The 12,657-nt window shown below is 32.5% G+C and overlaps 1 protein-coding gene across 1 annotated transcript; it reads right to left on the bottom strand.

The window, feature by feature from the left end:
* Positions 1-470: 470 nt before the first annotated feature.
* LOC131039594 (uncharacterized) lies at positions 471-9,299 on the bottom strand. Its single transcript, XM_057972384.1, has 6 exons — positions 9,161-9,299; positions 3,044-3,621; positions 2,559-2,745; positions 2,053-2,117; positions 1,248-1,458; positions 471-1,043 (listed from the first exon to the last, which is right to left on the bottom strand). Exons 1-6 carry the CDS (start codon positions 9,287-9,289, stop codon positions 777-779), a joined length of 1,437 nt encoding a protein of 478 aa, XP_057828367.1. The 5' UTR covers positions 9,290-9,299; the 3' UTR covers positions 471-776.
* Between the last annotated feature and the right edge of the window lie 3,358 nt (positions 9,300-12,657).

The raw sequence follows: 12,657 nt of genomic DNA, 5'->3' as shown, positions 1-12,657 counted from the left end.
ATGTGAAAAAGTGGGCATGACAAATCATATGTTGATTACTCAAATTATCATCTAGAATTCTCATTTGATTTATCCTCATTTCAAAACCTTTGTGAGATACTCACAAACTTATTTAATTGTATTCATTTTAAATTTTTGAAAACTCTTTTTTAGTGTTTGTAATTTTGTTTGATGAACACTTTGATATGTATTTACAAGGATAATCCATGCCTATTCTGAATGTACAACTCCACTCATTCCAAGAAGGATTGTTTGATTTAGTCACTCTAAATAACTTTTGTTTGATGAACACTTTGATATGTATTTACAAGGATAATCCATGCCTATTCTGAATGTACAACTCCACTCATTCCAAGAAGGATTGTTTGATTTAGTCATTCTAAATAACCCTTTTTTTTTCATTTTAATTAATTTCCTATTTTTATCGATTGTTTAACAAATTAATACAATCAAATTCTTCATATCTCCTACTAACAATTTCTCACAAATTCTTAAATTTTAAGAATTTCACCAATTGAACTTGGTCTCCTTTGATGTTTACAAAATGCTTAATATGGGCAATGAGCCAGAAGATCAAAACTGAAATCCTTATCAAATTTGGTAGGTAGATTGTAGTTGTGATGGTCTTGCAAAAATACCAAAGCATTGATAAGCATTACAAGATTTATTCATTTGACATTAGTCTCTCGAGTGACTATAGAAACTTTGTAATATTTTTTTTTCTTCATTTTTACATTGATTCTTACCTTGTTTCGATCTGAATCTCCTATAGTTTTTTAATCCAATTTGATTTCGCCTAACTTGCATGGGGGCAAAGGACTTGAACTTGTGACCATTGACTCCTTCATATACACTTTTTCTGCATCATTTGCAAAGTATAACATACTCTCTGAACAATACTTCAGTGCCCGTTTGGTGACAGTAGGTTTATATTTCAATAGCTTGGCATACTCTGTTAGAACATGGAACATATAATCGTAAACATGTTTCATTGTTAAGTCATTCAATATGAAGTGACTCCCTGCCTCACCAATTGCCATGGCCTGCACAGACTCAAAATGTTAAAAATTCTGCTAGAATCAGTAAAATTGAGGAAAAAGAAATAGTTAGACATTTCATACCACTATGTTACCCATCACTCAGGATGATACTCAAAGAAGATGTAACAAATTCCATAGGAACAAGAAAGTCTATGACATGTAGCAAAAAGCAATACAAGAAGAAATATGGTAAGGAACTACACCCACCTCTTCTGTGTGGTTGTTTCCCCAATTGACAGCAAACTCGATGGATTCACACTTCTTATCTGGTCTTATGGGCCAGTAATGGTGCTTAGGAATAAGGCCTCGCAGGAAAAAATCATAGAATTCTGGTGTTATCAGGAGAGTTGGAGAGTTACATGCCAGAATATACTTGAGACTCACTGACCATGCTATGCCTTCTACATATATCTTGTATCTTGAAACAAGAGGGCAATAGAAACTATCTCAATAATTTGTGTATCCAAAGATATTAACTTTGTGAATGATGATATACTACAATGTTAGGCACAATTACTTGAATGTTTTCAGTCACACCAATGTAAACAGAATTGAACACGATTGGCCTGGCATCCAAAAAGACTGTTTTCTAAATAAGTAAACATATTGTAGAAACAATCTTTTATAAAGTAGATATACTTTGATAGGTCGGAGAGACCACTTCAACCTTAAAAGGCTTAAAGGTTGCTGTAATTTCTCATCAATATACAATCTCAAAGCCATGCAAGTACAGTTCCATAATGTGCCAATAGGAATACTCCCAATACTTCCAGTACTATTCATCCAATAATGAAAAGCAACACTAAAACATTGGAAGTATGTCTAATGGGACATTTCAGACCTATAATTTATATGGGACATTGCAGGGTTTTAACTACATGGTTCTGAGGTAGTTTTTTAATCAGATCTCACCCTTGTAAAAGGCTGAGAATTGAAGTTTATCACTTTGGTTGTGGTACAAAATAGAAAAATTTGACTCTTCACTTTGGCTTTGGTAGAGAATAGTTTATACCTGTGAGTACACTGGTTGGGAAGTCTGGAGTCTTTGAAACCATCATTAGACTCTTTAAACCAGTCCTGTGTACAATCAATTGTTGGAGTTAACAGATATCTATAAGGAAACTCTTCAGTATACTGTGTCTAGATGTATATTCTATGAAGTCTGGCATTATAAGTCTATATGTAAGCGGGATTTACTTTAAGAAATAATGCTGTTTCTGGATTAAATTGTGTTAAAAGATTTTGAATCAACATTTCGGATCACACTCCTTGATCTATCATCAGAATGAAGAGAGCTGATGATCAACATTTCGGATCACACTCCATGATCCATCTTCAGAATGAAGAGAGTTGAAGGAATCCATCATCAGCTCTCTTCATTCTGATGATAGATCCTGGAGTGTGATCCGAAATGTTGATTCAAAATCTTTAACACAATTTAATCCAAAAACTACATTATCTTGATATTATGAATGTAAAAATCTCTTACCATTGAAAAATTTAATTTAATTATCTTACCTGTATATAAAGCCTGCCATTCCAATTGGGGATCTCGCTGCACTTCATAAGTTCCTGTCTCTTAGGAGAAAGGAAGGGATTGCCTTTCCAATAGGCAGTTGGATCTCTATCCGGCCAGTTGACCTGATGATTTCCATTATGGATGTCCTGCACCGATCTGTTCCATGGTGGTATCTGCAACTCCACCCTACCAATTAAAGAACAAAGAAATTCAATCCCTAATCTCGCTACTGCCAATTAAACAACAAAGAAATTCAATCCCTAATGTTCTAGAATTTCGAGTATAGTGATTGAGGCTAGTAAATTTAGGTTATGCTTGTTGATTGAGTTGAAGTACTTAAAACTGAATCTTAGGTAATCAGTTTGGTTATATTACAATTCATGAAATTTCAAACCAACATAATGAGTTCAACTATAATTCCTGAAATTTTAAGCCAACTTAATTGAACAGACGGTTGAAGAATTAATTCAGTTTTGAAACTTACCATCCCCAGAAGGACCAATCTGGAAAAGCAATGTCATATGCATCTTCGCTCCCACAGTAACGAAATAAGGGCGGCGGCTGGGTATTCTTATACAAACCCTTGTACACAGTAGTCGAATCTTGGCAATTAAACATCAAGTCCAAATCAGGCACAATTCCTGGATACATTCTCAATAACTGAGCAATTCCCCAGATGGTAAACAAATCCCTCGTCTGAAAACCGTGACGAAATCTCTCAACAAACAAACTTCCATTAACAACCATAACCCTGAATGATGCCTTCTTTCGAGCCTTCTCAACAACTTTCAATGTTATTCCAGACTTCTTCCATGGCTCCAGGTCTTGGTGAATGAAGTTAAAATACAGAGGGCAACTTTCTGAGCAATTATCAGGGAAATGATGATGATTGGGATGGGTAGATTCGGGAGAAAATGAGGATATTTGGGGTGATTTGCAGTAATAGTCTATGATTTCTTTGGCCTTGGTTGTATTTTTCCAGATTGTGGTGGTTTCTTTGGTTTTGTCTGGGTGGAAGATACTTCTGTCTGCAAATGATTCGTTCATCCATAGCTCGTACAACTGCAACAGCCATGAAATTTCACATAAAAATTCTGTTGTGAATATCAATCCATAGAGATGTTGAGTGAGTTCTTTATAACTCTTAAACCTTTCAACTTAACAAATACACAGAAGCATTAAGAAATGCTTACTGGATTTGAGAAGGCTGCCCAAAAACAGAGTTAAATCCGAAAAACTAAAAATATGACACCCATTAAAAAGAGTTCTATGTTTATTGGTCTCTACTAATTTATTTGGAATGGTTTGTTCTGTATGATTTGTTTTTACTCTTAATTCAATGAGCTGATTTTGAACCGTTAGTTTTCTCTTTGTAATTGTTAGTTTGCATGTTTTTGCTTGAATCCAAGCATTTTTTTTATTAAACTGTGTATGTAATTTTTAATGGACGTTTTTTATTGATTTATTATGAGGATGATGAAATAATGAATAATGAATTTCAGTTGTAATCTTGGAGAACAGAACACAGCTGTTCTGTTATTGTATGTTTTTGATCAAGTGAAAAACAGGTTTTGAAGGGGCTCAAAACTCTTTACATCAGATTATAAAATAGATAAAGCATTGAAAGCCCAGCTAGATAGAACAACCCAAAAAACAGGGACTGCTCCTAAAGAAAACAAGAAAGGGCCAGTAAAACCAGCCCAAACAACCAACTATAAGGGCCCTCAAGATTTGCAACTGACCAATCCGAAGAGCCCAACACCGATCTTTCCGGACTAGAAAAAAGAATGTCAGAAGAGGGAGCAACAACTGTCGTGGGCACATGATCACAACCACCAAATGGGGCAGAAGTTGTGCCAAAACCCTGTGAAGCAGTCGGCAGGGTAAGAGATACCATCGCGGACACAGGACCGCAACCAGCATGTGGGTAACTGTCCTGTATCACAGCGTCTTTAATCTTAGAAGCATCCTTAGTGGCATCCAAAGAATTTTTCATTGTCAATAAAGAATCTGATCCAGCCAAAGTAGAAACCCCAGCATCCAACGATTCTTTAGGAGTGTCCAGAGATTTCCTAACCGTATAATGTCAGTGAAAGGCCCTGGACTACCACGAGGCCGAAGAATTTTCTTCTCAAGCGCACAATTCCTTGCCGCATGGCCAATTTTGAAGCATCTACGACACCTAGAAGGAATACCCTCATAATCCAAGGTCTGGACCCAACTACCAAAAGAGGAGTTAATGGTGATTTCAGCTGGCAGACCTTTAGAAACATCTAGCTCAACCAGAATGCAAGCAAAAGTAGTATGATAAAGCCCATAGGATTCATTATCCACCATAACGAAGCTCCCAATAGCATCACCAATTTCCTCAAAGAGAGAATCAACCCACAAGTGTAGAGGAAGGTAAGGAAGCCTAACCGAGACTGGAATTTTGTTGAACATATCTAAAAGGGGGTTAAAATCAGAGTGCCAAGGTTTGCCAAAAATGACATATTATATTTCTCATAGAAAAAACTTTCACACAAGATTTTTCTTCTATCATTAGCATCCTCAAATTTAGCAACAAATCCGTGAAGACCTTCACATTGTTCTCTATTTCCTGTCAGACTCCTTATTGGTCAGATTTTCTTCTCTTGTTATTGTATGTTAAACTTCAAAAAATTATCTCCATTTTTATTTTTATAAAAAGTTTGGATTCTTATAAATTTATTTTCATTTTTAATGAAAAAAATTAATTAAGAAATGTTTAAACTTTTAATAAAATTATTAAAAAAAATTACAAAATTATTTTGAGGAATCATAAGAAAGGAAACATAAGAAAGGAAACCTCATTGATTTGTTTTCATGCTTACTGTTCTTGTACAATTTTGCATTTTATTTGTTTTTATTTGATATAAGAGATGGAAGAATTATTAAAATTGCAAACATCATCATTTTTAGATGGTTCTGTTCAAATAGAATATATTTTTAGACAACAGTAATATCCCCAACAAAAGGATTGACTCTTAATTGACATCGAAATAAAAACAGTAAGAAATTAAATTAAACAATGTCTTATTCGAATACAAAATTATAAGAAAAAATATAAAGGCATATATTAATATATCTTTAACAATTGTATTTACAATTTTGGATAGCTTTTTTTTTCTTAATTTCATGAATGTGAAGAATTTATTTGCAAATTTTGTATAATGTAAAATATTTCTGATTATTATTATGATCTTTCTAAACTAACTTTGAAGTATACAAAAACAATTTAATTTTATGAATTTTCATTATTAGAAAACGTTATTTCATGAACTTTGGATAATAAATTTCAATTTAAAAAAATAAAATTCAATATAACTTTTTTCAACAAAAATAGATAAATATATTTTATGATATTAAAAATTTCAATTTCTTTTAATAAATAAATTGAAAGAGTTTATTGAAGAATCCAAAAGAATTCAACTCAACTTTCTTATTTTCCTTTTATAATAAGAAAAAAGCAAAAGGAAAACCCCTTCATCACTATATAAGAGTCAAAAGAGGCATTCATTATCAATTTTTAAAGACATGAAGAAAATGAGAAAGAAGGGATTAACTTTCCAAACTATATAAGAGTCAAAAGAGGCATTCATTATCAATTTTTAAAGACATGAAGAAAATGAGAAAGAAGGGATTAACTTTCCAAATAAACCTAAAAAATTAACAAGAAAAAGTCACTCATTAACATACTACAATCAAAAGAAGCATTTGTTGTTAATTTCTAATGACAAGAAGAAAATGAGAAGTTGTCAGGGAAGCTTCCTTGAGAAGTGGATTGATAGATATTGCTTGCTTAATTGTTCATAGAATGATAGTTTGCAAAAAAAAAAAAAAGTAGAAGTTCAAAAGTTTTAGTAGAGTAAGAGAGTGAAGCTAGACAAAGAAAACCTAAATTAACCTATAGAATGATCTAGAAAAAAAGAACATAAAAAGGAAGAAGAAGCTTGTTTGAAATTTGTTGTGATTAGAGGTTTCTTTTTATAAGAGGGATGAAAAACAAAAAAAATGTATACAATATTCAACAATTTAAGAACTCAAAATTGCCAAAATGCACATAGATCTATGACTTCTAAATAGTTGAATGGTTTAACTTTATCAAAGGCACTTCTACAAATGTTAAAAAGTTGAAATTACATAAAATAATACAAATTGTAAATGTGAACAAATATGCAAAAAGGTATTAAAATCTAGAGTAATCACACAATAAAGCATAATATTGGCATTTAGATCGCTAAAAGTGTAGAGGTTATGGCTAAAATGAGTCCTAAAACATGCTATGTGAATGGACACTAAAATATGAACACAAAGAAGAAATGCATGTAATTGAGAAGACAAACAAAGGAGAGCAAGAAGCACAAATAATCACATGTGCATGTAGAATTTTAAAGTATGTAATTTGTGACTCTTTAGTGCGTGGCACAAATCAACGCAAAGAAGAAACATGTAATTGACAAGACACTAAAATAATCACATGTGCATGTAGAGTTTTAAAGTATGGAATTTGTGACTCTTTAGCACTTAGCACAAATGGACACACGGAAGAAACACATGCAATTGACAAGACAAACAAAGAAGAGCAAGAAGCACAAACAAAAGAAGATAATAAATTTCAAGGATGATGACAACCTATTCCATGAGGATGAGCATATCCTTTTTGAATCAAAAGTTAAACCTCGCAAGTTTGTTCCATACTACACTAGTATAATTATAGCATAAATACCTATATTGATATAGTGTGTATTGGACATGAATGCCTTTTTCTTTTTGATTTTTTTTCTTAAATGCTTTCCTTGGTGTGGATTTTGTACCTACTTTACCTTTTATGTTTGTTTCCATAATTGTCCTCCCTCACTTGGGGGTCATGATTATCAAAGGCATCATGCCCTCCACAATATCATATTGTTCCTACTTGAATTCAAGTTATCATCAAGGACCTATTGCCTTATCAATCATATGATTATGCTACCACATTGGAGGTATATACCTTCTCTAGTGTCCTATGTACCTACATGAGTGTTTTCAACCATTAAGGACCACAATATCACATTCTACTTGCTCATGTTGAAAATAACCTCCTTCTTGGATTTGACTCCAACCGCATGTCTTACTATACTTTTATCATTTTTCACTTGGTTATTACATGATGCACTTATACAATTATTACTCTACTTGATTCATATATTTCTTTAGATTACATTTGCATTTAATGTATTGTTTTTCTCTTTGTCTTAATTCATTTCCCCATATGGATACAACCCATTGAAGGTGTACATATTGTCACCAACATTCCTAAGTTAAGATTTCAAGAAGTGACAACTGCTATATCAAGACTCATCACCATGACTAGATGGATCATCATCGCATGACATTTGTATACCCCATGCACATTTTAATCTTATTTCCATTGAGCCAAATAGGAACTATTATCACTTTCCAAACAAGTAGAATCCCTTAACTTCACTTGTTTCTCATTTTCCCTATTTCCTAGACAATTATGCAATTTCCCAATTTTGTGCCTAATTTTCATTTATGAGACAAAAGGTACCCATTGCATGTTTTCCTTTGTTTTATAGGTTTTCGTGGATAGCACATGCTAATGATGAACCTATACAATTTTATTACACATGGTCATATGGACTCTCATGGTGTCCTTTTATGTCTAAACATATACTTGACATGCATCTGTGTCAATGCTACATATTGTCACATCTCTATACTTCAAGCTCTTTAGAATGAATATGTAACTTAAACCTATACATTAGAATACTTTAGTAAACACTCAATCAGATGAGCATTAAAAAAAATTAATGAGGTAGTAGGATGTGGCAGGACATTATGGTGTCTACTAGTAGTAAAATATCGGTTGAACAATGCTTAACCTCAATGGAGGATCCTCCTATACTCTAAAAGTGCACATGGATTCTATGTCGAGTTTAGTTTAGTTTCCCATAAATTTCTAATCAAACATCAAAAAGTTAAATAATCCAATAAGTACTGTAAATTTATATCTCGTTAATAGTAAATAATTATCCATAAGCAACAATATACCATTTCCTGAAACACAAAATTGTAAAAAAATAATAACACAAACTAGTTCCATTGATCCATGCAAACATCAAAATCTTAAAAAAAACTATATTTGACAATATCCAAAACAGTCCATTCTGAAATAAGTAACCCCAACAAATTAAAAACTTATGAATGGCTCAGCCCAAAACACAAGAAAACAGGCATATGCCAAATGTGATTCAATAGCATAACCATTGATACCAGTCACAATATCTCTAGAACTGTATATACAGTTCAAAATAACTCTTTCTTTCATCTTTTTGAGTTAATGGGTTTTTTTTTCATGGTTCTTCTGAGAAACCATCTCCATAAAATTTCTATTTTGTTTTCTTGCAAAAACTTTTAACCCAATTTCATTTACTTCAAAACTAATTAAAAGGCATAAAATTCAACACATTTTAACTCACAAAAGTTCTGTTGGATGAAAAAAAAATTCATTTGTAAGAAAGGATATAAGCTTTCAAATATGCACAGATCTACCGAAGAAGAGAAAAAAATTTCATACCCAAAACTTGAAGAGGAAGAAAAATATGAATGTAAAGATGAAAGCCAAAATCCATCTCATTGGTGTTCCTCCCAATCTCTTCATCTTCTTTTTGCCAGCAGTTTTTCTGCTTCTTTCTTCTGAACACATTTTTCATGAACTTTCTGGGTTTAGAAAGAAAATGAATCAATACAAAAGCTATACATATTTTCTATCATATTAAAATGAATCAATACAAAAGTCATACATATTTTCTATCCATAATGATGCACATTGGACCGTGAATAAGTATTAATTAAGAATTCAAAATATATTTGTGATTAAATTTGCATTGGCATTGTCAATGAAAAGACTTCAACAAATAAGGTGGCCGGCATTATAGATATTGTAGAGCTTTGAAAGTGTCATTTACTAAAGGACAAGCATAAGGCCAATGCTTTCTGCCTCTTGTTATCTTAATAACATTCTATAACATTGATTTTTGGTGTTTGGGTTTTGTGATAGTGAGAGATATGGTGCTCTAGTTTGATTTGGAGGAGAATGAGCTCCATGGTCATCTAGTTTTCGTCAAATTTGGCATTATGGTGTTTTTGATTAGTGGTAAAACAGGTTTTGAAGGGATCCGAAACTCTAGTTCTTGTCAAATTTGGTATGGTGGTGTTGTGTGAGTTGGTTAGATGAGATTTTGATGAATGATATTTATTGGTTTCAAATTTATTATTTGAAGTTTGTATGTTTATTTTTATATCAATCTAAAGAGTTCGTGTATGGAATATACATGTTTTAGTTCAATTTGAAGCTGACCATATAAAATAAGAGCTACATGGCGACCTTTGTTCTTGTCAAATATTTGTATGGTGGTGTCTTGCAAGTTGGTTGGATGAGATTTTGATAAACGAAATATATTGGTTTCAAATTTTGTTATTTGGGGTTCTTTTGTTCATTTTTACATTTATATGAGGAGCTCGTGTGTGAAATTTTTTGGCATAGTAGTGTTGTGCAAGTTGGTCTAGTAGGATTTTGATAAATGAGTATATCGGTTTCAAATTTGTTATTTGAGATTTTTTTGTGTTCATTTTCATATTCATGTGAAAAGCTTCTATATGAAAAGGAGAGTTCTCTCCAACAAATGTGAGAGTCCTATATTGCACAATTTCTTCAACATGTTAGGTAGGGTATATATCTCTTGGAGGAAACAACAATCTAGATACAATCTTTGTGTCAAAGTCTAATTGGACACAACACATGTACAATACATATGCTTCAAATGCGATTAAAAAATAGTTTGACAAAAATTGGATAAAAGATTCTACTAATTAAAAAGAGATCTTTGATCTAGAAGTGGGATTTTTTCCCTTTGATTTTAGATGGCTTAGTCTCATGCTTGGACTTGGTGACTTGCCTTAACAAAATTTGGATAGTCTTGTCATATCCTTGTTGTACATAAAATTGAATGACTTATCAAAAAATAAAAGAAAAAAAGTCACATTGTAGTGAATAAACAAGTTGTCTTGTTTGAATGATGGACAACTCTGGTCAAGTGCTCTAAGGATCTAAAATTACAAGAAGGATAAAGACATTTTATGACAAGGTACAGGGTGTCATGATAAAGAATAAAATAGGTAGTTGGAGAGTGTTGGAGGATATGAGGATCCACCAAATAATTTGAAAGAGAGATGAATTATGTGGATTCTTTAACTTATCTCTGGTAATTAACCTCACATCTAAGCTAAGTAGGATGGAAGAATTGCAAGCATTTTCCTTTGTCCTCTTCATCCCCAAATGGTCATCTTTTACAGAACTTGTGTGTGGTGATAATCTCAATCTTGTTGTCTTCTTCCTTTCTCCATACCCTTCTCTGTTCTATTGATCAATACTCATCACAGGCCCTCCTCATGAATATAAAGCTCATATTATGTACCAAGTTGTCTTCAAATGATCCCAAAGACTATTAAGATTATTGGTAATGGGAAAAATTCTAGCACTATGTGGGGTGGCTTTCCTACAATAGCCTCATTGTCTTTATCACATTAATATCTAACAACCTTCAATGTGGGATGTTTGGGCTCTTGTGAGAACTTTGTTTACTCATATTGCTAGAGAAGACAAAATAATAGGCGTGTTGGTATCGTTGGTTAGGTAATGCAAGACAATTCACTTACATGAGCAAGCCACAAAAGATCTTATCCTCAAAAGAAAATGTTATGAAATAGTCATTCAAAAAGGACAAATGAAAAGAATAATATATGATTTCCATATAAACCTCATGAGTGAAAAATGTGAAAAATGAGTATTTAGAATCTACAATGCAAAAGATAAACAAACTTACCAAAATATGACATCAAACCCCAATAAAAACCTTCTCAAAGGAAAAAGTTAGCTTCCAAAAGAACTCACACACTTAATATGGCATCCCATGCAACAAGATTACAATGCACTTGAATAATCTCCACACAAGTCTTCTAAAGCATAAAGCATCATATTTTTTTTCTCCATATAAGCAAGTGAATGAGAACCATGTAGCCACACCTACTAATGCATGCTTCCTCTACTCACATATGAAATATATGCAAGAGATGAATACTCCAACCTTAGCCAACAAGCCAAAGGTTACACTAACCAACCTAAAAAAATACTCAATGTTTATTTTTCTATATACAAGCTTGCACAAAACCACCAACTAATATTATATAAACCATGTATATCCAAACCATGAGCTTACAAAAACCATGACCCCCACTTTTACTTTTTGGTACTAAGTTTTTCCAATTAAAAAAAATTCAATGTGGCATCCACATAAAATATTTATCCCAATATTATATACAAAACACAAGTAGCCCTAAGAATGTATAATCCATGTAGTATCTAGATATTTAAGTTAAACCATAATTAAATATTAATTTTTATTTTATTGTACAAGGCGTATGACAAACAATTTCTAGCATTCTTTCATTTTTTATATATTGTATAAGATGTTAGTAGTAAACTCAAAAATCAAGGGAATAATCTCTATAGCCAACATGTACCATCAAAAAATCCAAGTGATCGATGTGATCCATCAAAATACCTACAATTATATTTAAGGTGGCTACCATGTCAAACAAGAACCTTTTCATGCTCCATCATGCCAATATACAAAAGAGAAGATCCTATACTAAAGAAATGGTATACTAATTGTCACATATAAGCATGAATCTTGCCTCAACTTGATATTCAAACACAAACAACAAATCCAATGGTAAAAAATAGGCTCGAGAGATTACCAAGAACTCATCAACATAGCGATCATAATAGCAACCACAACTACTTGCTAACACATCCACTAACTATACCTCAAAACTAAGGTACACTTGTCATAATAAGTATGGCTTATGTCATTAGCATATCCAACCCAATACATAATCATATATCCCTATATATACACTATCCTACACAAAGAAGTTCTAAATACTGTTAATACCACTTTACAATGTGAGCACCTTACAAAAGGATGCATATACAACCTACAACTCACGCTA

This window comes from Cryptomeria japonica, chromosome 5 (assembly GCF_030272615.1).
Source record: "Cryptomeria japonica chromosome 5, Sugi_1.0, whole genome shotgun sequence".
NCBI classification, from domain to species: Eukaryota; Viridiplantae; Streptophyta; class Pinopsida; order Cupressales; family Cupressaceae; genus Cryptomeria; species Cryptomeria japonica.
Note: the sequence above shows the minus strand (reverse complement) of the source record. Positions and strands in the feature narration are given on the sequence as shown.

Excerpts from the sequence above, each read along its gene's own strand:
- LOC131039594 (XM_057972384.1), bottom strand. The coding sequence starts at position 9,289 with ATGTGTTCAGAAGAAAGAAGCAGAAAAACTGCTGGCAAAAAGAAGATG. Across the intron at positions 3,622-9,160 it reads TCTTCCTCTTCAAGTTTTGG|TTGTACGAGCTATGGATGAA; the intron begins GTATGAAATTTT and ends TGGCTGTTGCAG. Across the intron at positions 2,746-3,043 it reads GATTGGTCCTTCTGGGGATG|GGTGGAGTTGCAGATACCAC; the intron begins GTAAGTTTCAAA and ends TTTAATTGGTAG.